We start from the raw sequence: 21,033 nt of genomic DNA, 5'->3' as shown, positions 1-21,033 counted from the left end.
AGCAGAGATGGAAGGAAAGCCTCACGCTGCGAGTCCCCAGGCAGCTCGGCAGCAACATTAACAGGCTCCACAGGGAGCTGTGTTCAGCCCTTGTTAGCAGGAAGGATGGTCAGCGAAGCAAGGAGGTGAGAGAAGTGGCGAGCACATGCGTGCGTGGCTCGCGCCGTTATTAAGGGAGATCACGGCAGGAGCTCTGCGGGCTGAAAGCAAGCCCCCAGCCTGGCCTCCTTCCTCCCCTCCCACGGAACGAGACCAGAGAGCTACAGCACTTACAGCACTGATTTCAAATGAGGCTAATAAAAAAATAATAATACAAAAATACAGAAACATAGCATGAACCACTCCTGCTCGCCACACAGGCTGGCTGGGACAGCAGGGCCCTGCTCATCAGCCATATCTCTGTCCTGGGGGGAGAGCTTTGGTCTCTGGAATGGTGGTGAGAGAGGAGGAGATGAGTGAGATGCTGGCAGCATTCCTCTTTTCCTGAAGTCTCTGCTGCTGGATGTGGGGCCCTCACTGGAATGTACAGACCCTGCCATCCTCACCAACAAAAGAGTAACCAGATCCATTTGCAATTAAACAGCACACCCTGGTCTCATTGATCACTCCCATTGATTGCCCAGAAGGAAACGCAAGCCAATGTGGGGTCAGGTCCAGCTACCCCCTGCACCAGCCTTCTTACCTCCCACCGCCTTGTCAAATTACTTGTCAATCCTCGGGCTGCCCTTGGTGACCTGCACCGAGAGCAGGGTTACCGTGTCTGCAGGAGTCCCTAATGGGCTATTACACAGCACAGGATAGCTGCCCATCGATAACCTGTCAAACAGCTTCTCTGAAACAGAAACAGTGTGGGGTGGAGAGCGGCATGGAAAAGAGCATTGGAGAACTTAAACTATCAAATGCCTAGGCACAGACCTGCAGCACGGGTCAAGGAGGGCTGCAGAAGAGGAGAGCTCTCATCCATGAGAAGCAAGCGTGACTTAAATGGGGATGTGATGGCCAAGGCATGCTTAGACCTGTACTAGAGGCACAGACACCTTCCCTCACCCCGCACCGCAATGCTCGTCCTTACGAGGCAGGAATCAGCGTCACACCCAGCATTTAATTTTCTAAGACACTGAAGCTTTACAAAATCTGACATGAATAAAACATGTCTCTAAGGTATTTTAAAAGCAGAATCAAGAAGACCTGATAGCTTTGTGGGGGTTGCAACTGCTGCTCTTAACATCACCACCCTTCAGCATCCTTCTAATGCTGAGACACAATCTGCCCTGGCATCCTGCAATCAGGGAGAGCCGCTGGAAACAGCACTAAGCCTTTGCAGCCTGGCTTGAGTAGCTTTTGCTACTCAGGAAAACAGATAAGCAAACTATAAACATGGAGTAAAAAGATGGTATCTTTCAAACATCCTTCAAAAGTCTAGGCAACGTAAACTACTACATGGATTTACAGTTTGATGGTCCTTTATCTGGTTTCACGTGAAGTGAGAGAAGCTAGAACGTGCCTTACCCAATCAGCACGAGCCGAGTGCTGGCCCATGCAGGACATAGATGATTTTGTTTTTCCAGTTTGTTTTAAATAAAAACTATAATTAAAGAAAATAAACCACCCACTTCATAACATTTGTACAAGGAAGACTTTGTTTGTTTTATTTACCTTCTGGTGGGCAAAGGCGCAGCGTGCAGTTAGCTTTCCCTGATACTTAACAAAGCCGCATTTGAAATTTCAAATCTTTAAGGAAATGAACAAATTCTGCGGAGGAAGGGCGGTCGAGCAAAGAGACTTCTTACATTACCCTAGGTAATTCTGCATATATATTTCTGCGTGCCTCTCTCTGCTCCAAAAACATATCCGTGACTTGGATGCCTTAAATCAAAAAGCAATTTCGGTCTGTAATTCTCAAATAAATAATTAAACACATTTTATCTCCTACAGTATTGCTTCTATTCATTCTATTCCCACTGACAGGAATGTACCAACATACCCCACATCCTTAAAATAACAACACAAAACACAAGATACCAACCAGAAGGCCTGGAAATGTTTATAATTCAACTTTTCAACTCTCTTGGCTGTAGCCTGAAGCTACAAAGAAAGCTCTATGCTGGCTCACTTGAAGGAGACAAATCCAGAGATAGCTGTGCAAACCGCATGGCAAACGGTGCAAGCAAAGCCTGCTGCTTGCAGGAGGCAGCTCTCACTTTGGGAGACGTACACACAACGCTCAGTTTGTGTTGAAGTTAGTAGATTATCCTCTTTTGCAGACCTGAGTTTTTTGAAGTTAGCTGGATGGGGGGGTGAGGGGGAATGATCTCTCCTGGTTGTTCATCCTATTTTCACAGAGGGTTTCAGAGGGACCGGGATAGATGTGCTCTGATCTGCTAATAAATACATGTAACACAGCTTACAGGGGAGACAGAGGGTACAAGCCCATTCCCAAAGAGAAGCCCAGGAGCTTTCCAAAGCCTGCAAGATCAGAAAACTGCAAGAAGGCTGAGAGACTGCACTTACAGCACCATTTTCTCTGTGTGGCTTTCTTTTGAAATGTGGCTAACTGGCTGTGACTTGGGTGATTATCTCAGCTACTCACACTGTCTGAAAAAATCAAAGTCCTCCTCCTTCCCAGGCCACTGTATAATTATCCACATGCATATGCAGGGAAGCTAATGTACTCATCCAGGCAGGGACAAAATAAGATAGAACTCTTCCAACAGAGGATGTTGGGATGGGCTTACACGCTAGGTTTAGCACTAGTTCAGAGCATCCCGTACTGTCAGCCCTCCAAGCATTTACAAATCACAAACCATCATTAAATCAAGGTTAAAACCAAAGTATTTTGGCTTCTTTGTGACTGCCTGATAGCTTTGAAGCACAGAAGAATCAGAGTTCTGGGCTCTTCTCTCTAGCCAGGAAGCCTAAAGTCTTGCTTAAAAAATGAAATTAGTTCTTAGGTTTTTGTACAGTCCTCTGGGGGCCTGGGTTTCATGAAAAACATGGAATACTGGAAGGCAGTGATAAAATCTCAGGAGATGCAAGCTGGGGAGTAGAGCAGCTGCAGAGCATCCTGAGCACTGCATAAATCACAGCTATGTGCTTGCTATCTAAATCAATGCATTACTTATTTCATTTATTATTACAGATGCCGCTGTGGAAGTTTTTGAAACGCTGTAATTATGGTGGACTCTTGTCCACAGATTCAGCTGTAAATTATCATCCCCCTCAAGTTCACTGACACTGCAGGTAATCAGACACAAGATGGTGACCTCATCAAAATATAACCAGAACCTGGGGATAAAGCTGAGATCAAGAGGCAGGATGCATCTCTGCTTTTCCTGCATCTCAGACCCTGCTGTGGACCCCACGCAAGAAAGCTGGAAAAAATGATGATGTCTCTCCTGACCTCCTTGATGTAAAACAGCTAATTGCCTGACCTGGTGCTGTGAGACTGGTTTGCTCTGTGTCTATGCAGACCTTCTTGTGATGGAAAGCTCTACATCCTGCCACAGAAAGGTAGAGGCTCTGAAGGAGAGGTGGACTTAATTACTGGAGGTGCTGTTCCAACCCAGACAGGGAGTCTCTGACCCTGACAACTGGAGAGAGAGGGCCAGGGGGCCAGGTCCAGTGGCAGAGCAAAGCAGGCAGGCAGCACGGAGAGCACAGGAGACACTGGGCTCTTGATTCCCCTGTCAGCACTGGGCAACCATTAAGCTGTGCTGCTGTAAACCTGTGCCAAGCACGTTAGTTTGAGCTCAGCTGCATTCAGGATGTTTTCTGCTCCACTGGGCGCTCACAGGTTCCTCCTGGAGAGCTGACTTGCTGCCTTCCCATCCTACCCCTGCCCTGCTGCCCCTCCTTTCCCCTCTCACCCCATCTCACAGTAATAACCATCAGTTTTTAACGGCATGTCCTATACTGGAGGTTTTGTAGCTCCAGTTTTTAAAATGATTTAGTGTGACAGTTTACTGCTGAATTAAAGGAGGAAAAAAAAGGGGAAAAAACAGGAAAGAAGAAGCAGAGAGAAAAAGGAAAGACAGTCCCCTTAAGGCAACAACATTATGGAGCAGTGATCTCAGAGGAACAAGGGTTCTTCTCTGGTTCAGATGTGCTTGTCAGAGCTCAGTGTCATCTCTGAACAAGAAATCTCTCTCACTGGCCCACGGCACAGTTTTGTGGTCAAGAGGACAGAAAATAAAGGGAGGGAACTTCAAAGAACCATAAGCTGCATTAGCCTGCTGGGGCGGGTGGCTGCGGCACATCCCATGGCTGACAATTACGACCTGCACGCCGAGAAAGGTTTGCCTCCCTCTTGTCAGAGGGATAAGACACAGGCTGTGAGCTGCAGAGCTTTGAGGATGTGTACAGTTCATGATGAAAGATAGCACTTCAAAGCCCTCTGCCTAGAAACCCAGGGAGAAGTGAGCGCAGAGGGTAAGCAATCCTTTTTCCTGGGGGGTGTGTATGTGGGGGAAGGATAAGACTTATTTTCCCTGTCATTTATTATTGCCATGAAAATGAAGTCTTGCACTGTTTATGGAATCTCTCATTAAAAGGATCTCTTGATAAATTGCTTGATAAACATTCATTAATTAAGTCTCTCAGCGCACTTGGCTGACAAGCATTAGTCTTCATTCTTCAGGAGGGGGAAATGGAGGCGTGGAGCTCAGTGAGCCCCAAACCAGCCTGGGACAGGCCTGGGTCCTGGCCAGTTTTTCTGTGCCACCAGAGAGATGGTTTAAACTGCTACCTCCACCTTCAGCTTGATTTTGATCCAAAGATAGGAGCAACATACTCGGGTTTAACAAACTTCAAAGCCCTCATCTCCCTGCCACTACTTGGCGTCCCCTGGGGCTCCAGGCCAGATGTGGTTGTGCAGGGCTGGCTTCTCCATGGACATCTGGGCTGGTGTCCTGGGGCTTCATGGATACCCCTTCATCTCACAGGCAGCATCTCTGCCACCACAGCCTGCCTGGGGTTATGAATGGAGACAGCTGAGCAGCGGCCCAGCCTACACTTACTCTGCAGTGGAGTTTTTCCTTGTCAAGGCCTTTGACCAATGCTAAAGCCATTTGAGAAACGTCTAATTTAAGGTGCCCCACTCCACCCTAACCACACTAGTGGCCCCCAGTTCAAGTGCTGGGGTCTCATCAGGTCTCCTGGGCTACACCTGCAAAGTTACTGTGGCATAAAAGGCATCAATTCTCTCACTTTTCTTGGCATACAGCGGGTCTGGAGCAAGGAGAAGTGGAAGAGAGTTCAACTGCCTCCAGCCAGACCCATCAGGGAAGCCCACTGCAGGAGGGAACAAGCAGCAAGAATGCAACAGTCAAGTCCTTAAAATACAAGCTATCATACCACACACACACTTAATAGCACCACAGCAGGCAGGCAGAGGTCTTTACAGTGACTCTGGGGTGAAAGTTCCTCTCACCTCCTCAGACCCACCACACATCTGCCCTCCTATCAATCACCATCCCTCCCTCTGCCTCATCCACCTACTTTGAGACAGAAGGCTTTCACCTATGCCTCCCCTGCCATGCATGGCACTTGGCCTTCAGTAAAAGCAAAGGACTGTCTGGGAGACTCCTGTGAGAAGGAACTGCATGAGAGAGCAAACAGAGCTTTATTATTTGGTTATTGATTTATTCACCAGGAGGATGTAACACCCAGCCTCCAGCAGCAAATGCCCTTGTGCTGTGGTGACAAGTTGGCTAAACAACTGCTTTTCTGCATTGGAAAACAAAGACCTGTCAGGAGAGCAGATCAGGGATTCTCTGCTTTTCCTTTTAATTATTATTTCCTTACACAGAGGATTTAATCTCCTCTTTTTCTGGAAGCTCAAAGTGCCCCATTCAGCCCATTTCACAGCTGTGATTCCCGAGGTCACCCCAGGTCAGGACACCTCTCTCCATTGCATAATAAGCGACTGGTCCCTGAAGTGGACATCTACGCTGTGCATCTGTTGTTGCAGATGAACTGGTGTCAAAAGCAGGAGCACCACCACCACCGTGGCCCCAGCAGGGAGGGGGCAAAGACAAACGTTACCCAGAGAGCCCCAGACAAAAGAAGCTGCTCCTCAGACCTTTTGTGGAGCTGAGAAATACGGTCAAAGGTTATGTTTTACAGCTGTTTCGGCCTCAAATAAGCAAAACCCGTCGATCTTAATACTTAATTGCATTGCTAAGCTGCTGATAAACTAGGACAGCGTAAGACAAATAGGCAGGGCTAAACACATCCCCAGGGAAAGCTTGTGGGAACAGGGGGGAGCTGCACCAGACAATGAATCCACTTTATTGCATTTTAAAAGCCTGGTTACCTTCAATAAAAGTTGCAGCGTGGATGCTGCAGATTTGCTAGCTAATACCTCTCCACGAAGGCCACCAGCGTTCACAAAAGAAGGGCAGGGTGCAAATGGCCACGGGAGAGGACAAACGCGTGCCACGCCACACGTGCGCCCATCGGCAAACCCCGCTGAACTAATCCCCTCCCGCACGGCCGCCGCGGCTCCAGCCCTGCAGAGCAGGGGCCTTAAATCAGCGCTCTTATCTCACAAAAGGAATTTAAGCACGAGGCTTTGAAAGTCACTTTCTCCTGGCCATATGGCATCACCAAGCCTGGTCGTGAGCGGTGTTCATTTGCATGTGTGAGAGACAAATCTGGCTCTTGCCTTGTGGGAGCGGTAACAGGGCGAGGGGAGAATTTAACACTGTTTGGGTTTCTGCACAAAATCTCACCGAGCCAAACTTCTCTTACCTCTCAACACAAGTGCCAAATGATGAGGCAGCCCCCAGCAGGGCTTGCCCGTGATCACAGCATGTGCCAATCAGCAAGACTCCACTGGTATGGGGCCAGGGTTAAAAGAGAAGTCTTGAGACAAAAATCATCGTGCGAACCCAAAGCTGGCAACATCTACACCCACAGTACACCAAACAGGAACGGGGGTATAAACAGCAGTGAACACAAACTTCAAGACAGCAGATTCACAGGCATTCACACATTTATCTTCCTGATAGGGAGGTATTTTGAAAACTCATCTTGCTGAGCTGCTCCATGATATGAAGGGGTGGGGGATCTCAGGCTTCAGCACGAGGAGGAGCCAATAAAGCTGCTAACGCTCCAACACAAGCCTCTCCAGCAGATCTCTGTGCCATACATTCGTGCAGCATGGCAAGATTTTTGTTTTGCTGAGGCAGTGCCGTATGGGCAATCTGCTTTGCCTTATCAGCGAGCCAAGGCTGAAGAGAAGAGAAATGCTCTTCTCCACCATTTGTTTAAACTTCCCTCCTTCCCCTCGATAAAGCTGCATGCTTTTGTAGAAATATCTGCAAAAGTAATAATATAATGGGCTTGTCATTGGTTTCCCCATTTGGCACTGAAAAGCTGCAAAGCTTGGAAGGAAAGAGAATTCCTGATACCTGCTGTGGCTACAGAGCCCAGCTCTAAACTGGGCCTGTGTCCAGGTGATGGAGTTCACAACCACCGAAACGCCTTTCCATGGCCAGCACCTACTCCTACATAACTGCAAACTGCTCCTTTCTTGGCCCTCTTGAAATAATGCTGGAAGTTTTTTTCATCACTTCTTATTAATGGGCCTCATCTCCCCTCTTTGGGCTATCTGCATGTCATCATTGTTCTGAACTGGTTTTGTTCTGCAGCTCAGCGCTGGGAAAGCTGCAGAGCAGCCACAGACGTGACAATTCTTTCAGAGCTGTGCCACCGACCTCCTTGCATGATAAAGTGGAAGCATTCCCAGCATGATGCTTTTCCCAGCACCACACTTTGCCCTCTCCAAGGCTAAACAGCCATCACTTCAGTATTTTTGCCCAGTATTCATCTCCGTGAAATTATCCCTGGGCAGACAAGGAAGTAGAGCAGCCCTGCTTTATGGCTGTTCCGAGCCCTCAAAGGAGGGCTTGGGTATTTAGAGATGTGTCGCTGCACCTCCCAAGGGGGCTGTGAAGCTGCACAGTCTCTTAGCAACACTCACTGTGTACCACAGGTAACTCTCAATAACAGTGACAGTGGGGAGCTGTGAGCCAAAACCCTGCACTGTGCTCAGCACCTTCCACCTCATTCTGGAGAGTCGCAAGGTACAGACACAAACGCTCTGTGTGCACTGCCGGGAAAGGGATGTGCAAAGCCTTGCTGAGGCTTATCCAGGTAACACTGAAATATTGATCTGTTAGAAAAGAAACGAGGCTTTGATTGTATTAGAGGAAAAAACATATCCCCTACAGTACAGGCTGACTTCTCCTTTGTCAGTAATTCCTCTTCCTGAGACATTTGTTACAAATCTGACTGGTAGGGAAGAAGTCCCACCCCACAGCGAGACAATGCAGCTTTAAATCTTAACTTAATCACCAGAAGCCTGCCAAGCTGATCTTTATGACGATGTGTGTGGCAAAATTAAAGGCGCTGGCAGAACTGACGCTGCTCACACAATGAGGATTCACAACTTGCACCTCATGCACTAAGATAAGGAGAACATTTCTCCAGATCGCTTACCTTTATTTGCTGCAGGGGAGAACAGCTTCTCAGAGCTTACAGAAGCCTGAAAAAGAAAGAGAAAAAGGGGATGAGTAATACTAAAAGAGAATTTAGGAAGGCTTGCTGACAAAAAAAAGAGCTCATAAACCAAGTGGGGTATCTGTAGACCTGCAGTTACACATTGCACCTGGAGGGTGCAATGTTGTGCCATTAAAGAACGAGCATGCATCCCAAGTAGATGAAAGCAAAGCGTATACACAAGTACTGTCCTGATCTCACCCAACTACATCCTCCTGTCTCGTTTATTTAGGCAGCCATGCAATGCACAGCTATTTTATCCATGATTCCTCATATAAAAACAAAACCAGTGAAACTGCTATCAAGCTGAAGGGAAAAACAAAACAAAACAACCAAACCCAAACAACCAAACAAAAAACCCCACAAAACCAAACACAAAACATTTCAAAGGCTCTCTCGTTGATAGTAAGCTCATTTCTTGCTGGACATGCAAAATGTAGTTTGTGTATTGGAAACACAAGTCGCAACTGAACACATCTGTATGAAGGGTGTTATTTAATATTATGCCAAATGATAGGTACATGCTGCTATGCACTTAGTTGAGCACATGAAATAAAATGACTTCCTCTTGGAAGAAGTCTGTCTCCTTGCAAACTGGCTTGCACTATGCTGTTTGAACTCCACGGCAATGTATTTGTGCCCCTCACAGCTCTGGGAAATAGTTGAAGAAATCCAATTAACCTAAACCTTGTAAACAGCTTCATGATAATCAGGGTCACTGGGTTACAGACAAGATGATAATGACAGACAGGGAAAAAAAAAAAAAAAGTCCATTCATTGTAAATAAAGCTTTTATGAGTTAATTGGATGGCTTCCTTCCCTCCCCCCACTGATATCAAACAATCAACCTATTTCAGCATAAGCTTTTCCTCCTCGCTATCTGATAAAATAGCAAGTAGCCTCTACAGAATCAAAGCTGGTCTGGGAGCAGGGAGCACCATCAATGTTACTACAGTCTACAAGACAGCTGAAACTATCATCAATGTCTTGGCACTGACTGCTGCATGAATAAAATGGAGTGAAGTACAAAGCTGAAGAGCAAAAGATATTGAAAGTGAAAAAAGCCTTTCTCCTCTGGCTCTGCCTTAAAAACAATGAATTAATTCAACACATGGCTGAACTAAGTTGACTTTCTTTTTGATTTTATTGATTTTATTCTAAGGTGCCTTGGGAGATTTGCATGATAAAGAGCACTATGAATCGTTTTACACCGTTCTCTATTTTAAAATGACGACTCAGAAGGAAAAAAAGCAAATAGTAAATGCACAAAGATCTGCATGAGATATAGTAAGAAGCAAGGAAGTGATCCATTAATGTTATTTCTAAGGAAAGTGGCACTGCAAGCACTGAATGTCTGTCTTAATGCAAATGCATAAAAAAGAGAGGGAAAACAACATGAAAAATAGGTTGAGGCTGAGACACATAAAGAAATTCTGAATCATGTCCACGACAAAGCTGCACGTGTAGCTGTGGCATGTATGATCGTTACACAGCTCAGCAAAAGATCCTCAAATCTTAGGGAAAATCAGTTACCTGCACGATCCCTTCACTGCATGGATTAAAGAGAGGAAGAACCAACATTAAACAAGGTTTTGCCTAGGCTGGTTTGCAAAGAAAGTGTAACAGCGTCACACAGCAGCAACAACAGTGGTGCATAAAACGTTTGACAGCCAACTCCGAATTTACAACCCATTGTTCAAGAGATTTTTCACTTACAGTCGACACAAAGTCACCACGGATGCAGAACGCATCTGCGGGCTCTGGGAACTCACTCACACTAACAGCTTAGACAAAGCCCAGACCTAGCCTCAAAGCACTCCACAAGCACCAGGACACGTGGCAGGTGGACAAATAAGATTCCCCCATTTTATAGGCAATGAGACTTGGTCGTGGCTTGCACTAAAGCCCAAAGAGTAAATGGCAGCTGCGCTACAAATCCTAAGTGCTGGTTTCTGAGCCAGGGGGAAGGGTGTGCAGCCCCACGAGAAGAACCTATCAGCTGGCAGCCTGCTCAGGAGAGCTGCCCTTCCCCAGGATGCTGTCTGGAGTGAGCCACCACCTACACAGCACCTGCTCTGGCAGCCCAAGCCACCCCAGTTGGGAGAAGCTTTATGCTTCACCTGGTCTGGAAAGTTGGGTCCTGCTGCCATGGCTTACAGCAGCCATCAGCTCACTCCCTTCTGCATAATTCAGTACTGAGGATTTAATATAGACTGGCACTATTTAACCATGAGCTAAAGATCTCAGTGCTACAGGTCCAGACTATATAAAAACAATATTTAAGGAAGTCAAGCAAGAAAATTCACTTTAAGAGAAAGTAAAACACACAGATTATTGCTCAGTCTTCTGGTATCAGTATGTGGCACCACCTTCAACAACCAGAGTCAACATTTACAAAGCAGTGTTTTCAACATCACAGCCACAGTTTACAGACACAATCCCTCACACCTAGAGTGTACAGTAACTTTTGCTCCAGATCAGAGCAGGTTTTGGCATGAGCACCATTCTGAAACAGTGAATGCCTGTGCTATAGGATATTCTGTAAACTGCTGTAAAGGCAGGAGGGAAGCTGGGGGAGGAAGACCCTGAATACATCATTCAATTCCATCAGTCACCCTTTAAAGGAATCATACAATAAAACCTATGTGTCTGAGGGAGCCCACTACTGAGTGAAAAAAACCCCCAGCAGACCAAGGCATCTGCTAAAACAAGTCCCCTCCCAAATTTTCTGCTGTTTCAAGCAGGTCATTTGCATACATTTAAGAAGGGATTACAAAAAAAAAAAAAGAAAGAAAAAAGCAGTGGAATAGTGGAATTCTCCCCTTGTGAGCAAACCCAGGTGTGTGGAGTCCTTTGTGTAGAAGGGTTCATTGCCTTCTGCATGTCCCCATCTGAAGGACCAATTTGGGCACGAGGGCAGCTGGAGCAGCTCAGTGCACCCCTCAGGTCTTTTGCCAATCCCCAAATTCCTTTTTGTTGCTGCATAAGGCAGAGAGACATCCAGAGCCTGAAGCTCACAGACAAAAGACACCTTGAGCCTTCCTTGTACTTTTGCTGCTCGTCTTCCTCCCCCATGGAGCACCAGATCAGAGCCCACGACAGGCATGCCTTGATGAAAGCTGCTGCTTGCAAATGCCCACTCTCAGCCCCAAACCCAGCCCACCCAATGTCTGACCCCAAAGTGAAACCCACACTAATGATTTCAGAGAGCAGCAGGGTTTCTGAGGTAACCTCACACTAACACAACTTTAAAGACCCAGATTCCTCTCAATGACCTGCCAAGATCTGCTCCAAGCCCTGCAGGTTTCCCCCTTTGCAGTTTACTCAGCAAAGTTAGCAGTTCTCTGTTCCATTTTCGTTTCCTTTTTCTACACCAGCTCTACAGGCGAAAATGTCTGCACCCAGTTCTGTGACCGCTGGAAACTGGGCTGAATACACTGCAGAGAAAACCAACATTTCTGCCCTCTTCTGCTTTGTGAAGAGCAAGCAGAGGAGTGGTGCTCCAGTCCTTCATCCTTCCTCCTCTTGAACCCAGCACAAATAAGACTGATTGAATTTGCAGCACTAAAAGCATAGCAAAGGCAGCTTTTTTCCTCAAAATGTAAGGTGGTAACCACAAAGGATGTAGCACACCCTTTCCTCTGAAGGTGAACAGTGAGGTGCAATGAAGTCCCTGCCTCATTCAGCCTGGCTCCTGCTAAGTCAAGGCAGCTGAAAGGTGTAAGAGCTCTTACAGATTAATAATTTAATGATTATATGTAACAGAACAACATCATCTGACAGAGACAGCATTATAAACTATGTCAGGCCTCACAGTAATTAGCTTTTTTTCCCCCCTTTCTCTGTAGCCTATAAAATGGTTACCAGGGAATAAACTGTTCCTTATCACCAACAACAGAGCCTCAGTGGATCTTCATGCAATCTCGTGGAGCACCAAAGTCAGATCCATGCCTGATACTTCAGTCACCTGATCACAGTACGCTGGGCAATTGCAGCTCTGATTCACAAGGAGCAAGAGCACATGGTGTTAGGGGCCTGGTCTGTATGCTTTGTACAGGGCAAAGGCCAGGCGTTCCCTCCAAACTGGAGTCCAGCACGGTAGGCAGATGGCAAAGTAGGCAGTAAAATACAGTTTCAAGTTGGATGGCTGCCTATCTTCTAGACAGCCAAGAGCCAGACTCAAGAGAGACGGCTTTCACACTGTGAACTTAGCAGGCACTAAAAAGCTCTCAAGAAAAGCCTTCTTCTGGAGGTTTTCAAACTGAAGTGCTGGATATGCTTAGAGAAGCTCAGCATAAAGCATGGACACTACCTGAAAATTCTGGATCAATTTTCACTCTCCCCTTTGATCTGCTTGCCCTGCTTTCACCCACCCCTTCAATGCCACTCAATCGCTTCTCTAGCAGGGAATGTCAGCATGTCAGTATTGCTTTACTAGTTTCCAGTTGATAGTGTAAGTCATTCATACCAGACCCTTTCATTCAGTAACATGAGAACAATAACTAATCCATGAAGGAATAATTTGGGTTGTGATTCTTCTACAGAAAATGGACCTTGATACACAAGGAAAGGTGCAAGAGTAGCCTAGAAATCATACACACACACACAACAATAAACAAACTAAACTTCACCCTTAAGACCAAGAAAGTATTTAACACATTCCAGGATATAGAAGCAACCCAGGGGTAACACTGCCTGCATTGTGAGGGGATGTTTCAAGACAACCTATGGTATTTTCATAACCAGGATTATTTTTGGAGATAAACCACAGCTCAGTTAAGATAACCACAGAAAAGTTTGACCTTCAAGTCAGTCATTTCATGCACCATCACAGGAAAAAAACCCCAGGTTTTAGGAAAATCCAGCATTGTGGTACACAGCTGGCTGGGACAGAGCACAACCCAGCTGTGTAAAGGATTAAGCAGGAAGGAACAGAATACACAGTGGACCTCTACAAATCCACAGTGATTACCTCCAGATAGCAAAGACATTTACCTGTCCCCTTCCCTCCTGTTATTTGCACACACAATTTATAGACTTGGCTTTTAAGAGGGCTCAGCACTCAGCAGCTGCCCTTGGGCACCAACCTGGCCTGAGCTACCAGGTATGGACAATTCTCAGCAATCCACTGGGATGCTTAAATGGTGAGCACGTTGTTCTGAAAAATCTGGTTCCAGCTGATGGTGAGGATCACTTATGAAATTCTGGCTGTTGATGTCCAGTGCAAATAAGGACTACTAATAAATACTATTCCCTAAACAAGAATGAAATTTCAGTTGTGCCTTTAGCTACACCCTAACAGGTCACAGTGAAACACCCTGAACAGGCAACTACTTACTGAAACAGCAATCCCTTACATGCCCCAGATACTTCAAGGTTATCCTGGGAGGTACTGATGCATCTTACATATCCTGTATGAAAGTTCACTCTACAAAAGGTCCACTAGAAAGAAAAAGCTTCTTGGACTGTATGGGCATACAACAACATACTAGTTTAGGTTCCCACCTCACATTCATTTAGCCCACACATGCTCAGTACTGCTATAGTCCTGGAAAGGGCCTTTCACAATGCACTCCTCTCTCCATCATGTTTTCTTCCCAGAACACTTATTTCTTGCAGTTCACATAACCAGGATGATTTTTTTTTTCCCAACAGGCCCTTTGAGAAGGTAGCTCAAGCCTGGGAACAGAGAATTAAATTAGGCCATAGAGAGCCAAGAAGCAGAGATCACTGGTCCCAATTCACTACTGAATTACACTGAATGTAGATGACAGCAAAGGAGAGCAAGGCAGAGCAGATGATGACTGGAAGGCACTGAAGGAGATGCTGCACTGACAGTCCAAGCGCAGGGCAGCAAGGTCCAAGCCCATCGTTTCTCTGCGAGTTCAATGTCACAGTTTTGGTTTGGACCTTGTCTTTTGGCAACACAGTGATCAGCTTAAAATAACACCACTTTGAATCCAGAGTACGTTTTACAACCATTTTGGGACAGATTAAACTAGTTTAGATTAAGCAGCAATTGTAATTCTTAAGCATATGCTGCTGCGGTCTGTCGGCTTATTGCACAGATGCGGCTCTTACCATGAGGAAGGGTGACCTAATGCTCCCAGAGCAGCAGGATGCCTGACCTACAGCATGTCTGCTATCAGAGCCTTGGGGCACAGGCTTGCTAACTCCTCTTCCCTCTCTCCTCAAACCATCCCTCCAGCCCCTGGAGAATGGCTACAGCCCAGAGTTTTCCCCTTCCTATCCCCTCCATTAGCCATGCCTTATGATTCCTCTTCCCCTGAGCAGTTGTTGTCTCCCAGAGGAAAAGATCAAACTCCCTCTCCTTCCCAGCTCAGCTCCAATAAATAAATAAATACACTCACTGAAGAAAATTTCATAAAGGAGGAGAAGGGAGGAAGCTGGGGAGTTCTTGGGCCTCACCAAAGTTGGTCATACAGCTGCAGGAGGTCCCTCAGCTGTTTGCAGAAACACTGACTAGAGAAGAAAATTTCCAGCTGTCCTCAGTAAAACCAGCCAAACCCCTTGCCTTATGTTACTGTGCCTGGTGTCCTCATTTAAATTAAGGTGCACTTGGTCCTTGCCTCAATAGCCTTCTCTCTCAAACCTCAGTCCCCAAACTGCTACCAAAAACCTACCTTGGTTTTACACTGCTGGTTATTTTCCATTTCGACCAGCACCAATTTCTCCTCTACTACATATTTGTATGCTCCATGTCCTGGCTTGTTTCCACCAAGCAAGTGCCAGTTACAGTTAGCAGGAAAAAACCAAGAAGAATATGAAGTAGATGTTGCTGTTCTTTTCCTCACACCTTTTTATTTTCAGACACACTAGAGGGAAGGGAGGCCATCCAGAGGGATCTGGACAGGCTGGAGAGGTGGGCCCGGGACAACCTCATGAAGTTCAACAAGACCAAGTGCAAGGTCCTGCATCTGGGTTGGGGCAATCCCAGGCACCAATATAGGCTGGGCAGTGACTGGCTTGAGAGCAGCCCTGAAGAAAAGGACATGGGGGTGCTGGTGGATGAGAAGCTGAACAGGAGCCAGCAGTGAGCACTTGCAGCCCAGAAAGCCAACAACATCCTGGGCTGCATCAAGAGAAGCATAGCCAGCAGGTGGAGGGAGGTGATTCTCCACCTCTACTCCACTCTGGTGAGACCCCACCTGGAGTACTGCATCCAATTCTGGAACCCCTAGTACAGGAAGGATCTGGAGGTGCTGGAAGGTGTCCAGAGAAGGGCCACGAGGATGAGCAGAGGGCTGGAGCACCTCTCTTATAGAGGGAGTTGGGGCTATGCAGTCTGGAGAAGAGAAGGCTCTGAGGAGGCCTAATTGTAGCCTTCCAGTATCTGGAGGGGGCCTACAAGAAAGCTGGGGAGGGACTTTTTAGGGTGTCAGGGAGTGATAGGAGTGGGAGGAATGGAAAAAAAGTAGGAATGGGTAGATTCAGACTGGATGTTAGGAAGAAGTTCTTTATCATGAGGGTGGTGAGGCACTGGAACAGGTTGCCCAGGAAGGTGGTGGAGGCCCCATCCCTAGAGGTTTTTAAGGCCAGGTTGGATGTGGCTCTGGACAACCTTACCTAGTATGAGGTGTCCCTGCCCATGGCAGCAGGGTTGGAACTAGATGATTCTTGAGGTCCCTTCCAACCCTAACAATTCTATGATTCTATGAAAACCTGCCTGTGAGCAGGAGAGGTTGGGAATAGTGTGTAACATGCTACGTGCAGCAGTTTGTATCCTTGTTGTCAGATCTTCAAACTACCTAGCCAGACTCCCTGTTTGGCTGGGCTATGGGTTTTCATTTGCACTAAATCCAAGGGAATGGTGAGTGCTCTTTGCAGAGCTACCTAAAACTTCTTATAATTCAAAGGCTGCACTGTAGGAAGAGTGATGGGGGAGAGCAGGGACTGTACTGCAAATGACAGGTGGCAGACTGTTGTTTGGTACCGACCAAATTACTCTGCTGCTCCCAGGGCTGCCTTGGCATTTCATTATCCCAACTCTCTCCTGGAAGGATGCGGACATAAATTCACACCTCATGTCCTGGTTTCCGTCAAGCTGAGTGAGAGTGCAAATGCTGGCACCAACTGGGAATGCCAAGCAGGGCTTGGCACGCTAGAACAAACTCTCAGCTGTGGTCTTTGCCAGCTACCTGCATTTATCATTGTAATGGCCTGCCAGACAGGGCTTGGCAACCATCAGAGGAGGGCGGGAGGAGGAGGGCCAGGCTCTGCACTGCCAAGCAATTCATTCCTGTAGCTCCTGCCATCACTGCACCAGCAGGGCAACCTTCATTTTATTTTATCTTTTAACCAATTATGTGTCACCCAAATCCCACCTGCAGCCTTCTCCAACACAAATGGCTATAAATCACAGTTCAGAGACCGGGAGAGTTTTGCAAGACAGTTGATTTCATAAAAAGGTCACTGTCTGTCTGAATACTGCTGCAGCTCAAAAATAACAACCTGCATTGGCAAGAGAGGGAAGGAACTGCTTCCATGCTCTGTTGTGTGTTGTCAGATAATATCAGAACAATTAGGGAGGCCAACAATGGCAGAGTCATTAGGATTCAGCTCAACCAGATTGCTGATAGAAATACAGCAAAGTATCTCCTTTCATTTTGGAAAAACCCCATAGCTGATTCAATAAAAAAGGGAAAACTGCATAAGCACTGTAGAAACATTCAACATTACCACCCTGAACAGGTAAGCAGAGTACATGCCTGTTGTCACTGCAGCCTGCTCCAACCTGTCCAGCTGTTCCAGAGCTTAACACCATGCTCTGCTGTGCTTCTCAGACCACTGCAGCTCCATGGGTTCAGACCACTGAGGATGTTCTGCTCTTTAGGGGAAATGCTATCTTCCCAGTTTTATTCCATTTGCTGGAGATGTAGTGGACACTGCACAGCACTTTCTGTGAACCACATCTCACAATAAGCATTTAGGATGCTCAAAAGTCATTTGACACTGATGCTGTTCTGGATACCCTTTGTTGTCCATCACTTTTTTGGCAGGCGACTGTCCTGCTCTGTCAAACCAGTGTCAAATTCTCTGGAAAGGATCAGGCCAACTGTAATAAATACATGAGATACAGAGAAAACTACACAGTTCTCCTAGCCTGGGCCATGATGCGTGACACAGGATCACAGGACGTCAGTGGCTGGAAGGGACCTCCGGAGTTCAAGTCCAAGCCCCCTGCCAGAGTAGGACCATAGAATCTAGCACAGGTCACACAGGAATGCATCCAGATGGGTCTTGAAACTCCACAACCTCTCTGGGCAGCCCATTCCAGTGTTCTGTGACTGTCACAGTGAAGAAGTTCCTCCTCATGTTGAGGTGGAACCTCCTGTGCTGGAGTTTATATCCATTGCCCCTTGCCCTACCACAGGGTGCAAGTGAGCAGAGCCTGTCCCCTCCCTCTTGACACCCAGCCCTCAGATATTTATAAACACTTATTAAATCCCCTCTCAGTCTTCTCTTCTCCAGACTAGAAAGCCCCAGGTCTCTCAACCTCTCCCCACAGGGCAGTCCTCCAGTCCCTTAATCATCCTCACAGCCCTCTGTTGGACTCTCTTGAGTAGATTCCTGTCTCTCTTGAACTGGGGAGTGCCAAACTGGATATAATATTCTAGGTGAGGTCTCACCAGGGCGGAGTAGAGGGGGATGAGAACCTCCCTCCATCTGCTGGACACACTCCTCTCAGTGCACTTCCTCCACCCAAAGAGAAGTTCCCAGTTATGGATGCAATCCTGACATGGCCCTTTCCTGGGCTGTGGGGTCAGGAAGTTGGCTCTTGTCTGCTGCTATTGAAACTTGCTGTATTACCCACAGCAACCTCAAAGGAGTGCCTCTGCAGAAGGCTCTTTTGTTGTTGTTGTTTCTAATTCACCGCTCCAAAATATTTCTTGGCTGCAACCCAGGGCTGAAGCCTTATCTGCCCATCCCCCTGGCAGACACAGAGCAGCTGCAGAGGCTTATCACGGCTGCCTGTCCACTGAGTTTACAAATTAACACCCTATCGAGGCTGCACCAGGGCTGATTAATCAGCGAGAGGCAGGCTGAGGGCCTTTATCACCCTAAGCGGCTGCTGGGAGAGAAGTCACAAATCTCTCAGGAGGTCGGAGCTGCCTTACAAATGAAAGAGCAGGAGGGCACAGTGGTAGGGGAAGCAGATATTTTAGAGATAGTGGTGGTGGAGGTAATGGAGCAGTGGGAGGGGGAGAGCTGCAGGCAAACGCCAGTACATTATGACAGCTCAAAAAAAAGATAATTAACAGCCTGTACCTCATGATTCTAGCTTTCCCTCCCCGGGCTATAATTTAGCCTATTGCTCCTTTGCTCCAGAGGACAATAAACATTTATTATGTTAAACACATAACTGTGCTGCACAAAAGCGCCGTTCTTTCCCAGGTCCACTCCTTTCACAGCTGTGCAACCCAGCAGGAGGATGGGGCTGCTGAAGTGGGCTCCCCTTTCATGCGGAAAACCACTGTTTGGATGTAAAATGCATCCCCAGCTTTGCCCAAAGTTGCAGCATGCTGGGTGCATTCACATCGAACGTGAAGGCAAATCCTGAGACTCAGAGGTCACAGACAGGTCTGCTGGCCCGCCAGCATCTGACACACAGCGTAAGGATGCTTCCGAGCGCAGGGATGTTGGCAGGCTGGAGCAGCTCCTGCTGCAACTGCAGAGATTGTGTGGTTCAGGCAGGCTTCACCACCTAAGAAGTATCTCCTCTTTTGAATTCATCAGCCTTGCTAAGAGGTTTACTGGGAAATTTTCAATCCCACCTGAATTAAGTGTAGGAGAGATTCTTATTACAAGATGAATATTACAGTCGTGTGAATCATACTGGAGCAGCGCTGGCCCTGCCCTCTCCAAGCACTTCATCCACTCTAAGCGATTTAGATTTGCTTGTTCTAGCAGACTGTGGTTTCAGGCACTGCTCTTCCTTTACTTCGGTGCTAGTACCTGCTGCAGCCCTCCAGCTTCATGATTTTGCATTGTCCTGGCACAAAAATTGTAAAGCACCAAAAGGGACTCACACAAAAGAGATTTAAAAACTAATGCGTGTCTAAGGGAAACCAATTTGGGCATCTGTCTACATGTCAACATGTATTTCTAAGTTTCCAGGTTTAATCCTTGCAATCAAGACACAGCTGGATTTTTCCTTTAAAGTATAATATTTATGTAAGCTGAAATTCTCCCGCAGAAAACTCCCCTGTAGAACTTTCAGAAGAACATTACCAGCACAAAGACATTCATAAGGAAACACTGCTACCATCTCCTACCCAATCCTTTCTATTAACACATCAGTAAACAACTCAACAAATAACCTCTGGATAAAAATGTCATTCACTGCAGCTTTACCACCAACAGGGCTGGACTGGGCTTGTGTGTGATCTTGGGGAACATCCATCCCGTTTTGCCCATGGAAACTGCAGAAACACAGAAGAGGACTGCCACAGTCTGACTATCGCCAGGCTAGCTCTTTTCAGACAGCACCGGAAGGCAACATCAAACAGAAATGAATGACCATCTGCCTCCTCCTTCTCTCTTGATCCAATGAGAAAACTATTTCCTGAACCACTTGGATTACGTGTCTACAAGCCCTTGCAGATGCCCAAGTTTTCACAATGTCCATTAGGTTAATTAGGAATGGGCAAGTAGATTCAGAATATTTATCCAGGAAAGGAATGAAAGCTTTTTCATGTGAAACTCCCTGCCACGCTCTGTGAAACAGACAGCTGTGAAGATCTTCTCAGACCTTTCCTCCACGAAAAGACAGCAGATTAATTTGAGCTGGGCTGGACCACCACGTGTTACAGTCAGCAGACCCATGGGTAATCAAACAAAGAAGCTACAAGGTGATGATACCTCCTGTCACCCCAATCAGATAACAGCAACTCTATACATGAAGGAAACATCACATATTCATTAGGTAAACAATATCAGTGTGGTAAATCCCCAAACATGGTGAAACTCTAGAAGCTGGTTTTCTCTGTTTACCAGGTTGACTCCTTTAACTTCATTATCAAGTCTGCCTATCACATGCTCACATCTTGTGTTTCTATGTTTTAGGGGAAAAACCCCTCTGTTGGACTAGCTGTTCCCCGCAGCTCCACTCCTGCGTGTATGTGACCTCACCTACAACAGAAGGCACACCATAGGATCAGGAGTATTTAAAGAGCCAACAGATGGGATTAAGAACACCTAAAAAGAAGGAACCAGGACAGCATATAAATTTCCCTACAAACAGAGGCCATGAGGGAAAAAATATGGAAGAAAAACTATGGTTCACATCTGCAAAGCATTTGGCTTCCTACTCCTCACTTATTCAAGGGCAGCAGAAACGCACTCATATGCTTTTTACAGAAAAGGGGCACCAAGCATTTCTCCTGTGCTATACAGTAAGTCAAGAAAGAAGCTCTCATCATTATACTTTGATTAAACATGTCATTAACT

The 21,033-nt window shown here is 46.6% G+C and overlaps 1 protein-coding gene across 18 annotated transcripts in view; it reads right to left on the bottom strand.

The window, feature by feature from the left end:
• FBRSL1 (fibrosin like 1) overlaps positions 1-21,033 on the bottom strand; it is a 560,475-nt gene that overhangs the window by 49,008 nt on the left and 490,434 nt on the right. For all 18 annotated transcript variants that reach the window (XM_054172920.1, XM_054172926.1, XM_054172935.1 and 15 more), the window contains one exon: positions 8,503-8,548. In XM_054172920.1, the coding sequence (XP_054028895.1) occupies positions 8,503-8,548 (46 nt within the window). The remainder of the gene's footprint in view (positions 1-8,502; positions 8,549-21,033) is intronic.

Source organism: Dryobates pubescens, chromosome 25 (genome assembly GCF_014839835.1).
Source record: "Dryobates pubescens isolate bDryPub1 chromosome 25, bDryPub1.pri, whole genome shotgun sequence".
Classification (NCBI taxonomy): domain Eukaryota; kingdom Metazoa; phylum Chordata; class Aves; order Piciformes; family Picidae; genus Dryobates; species Dryobates pubescens.
This window is presented reverse-complemented; position numbering and strand designations above follow the sequence as displayed.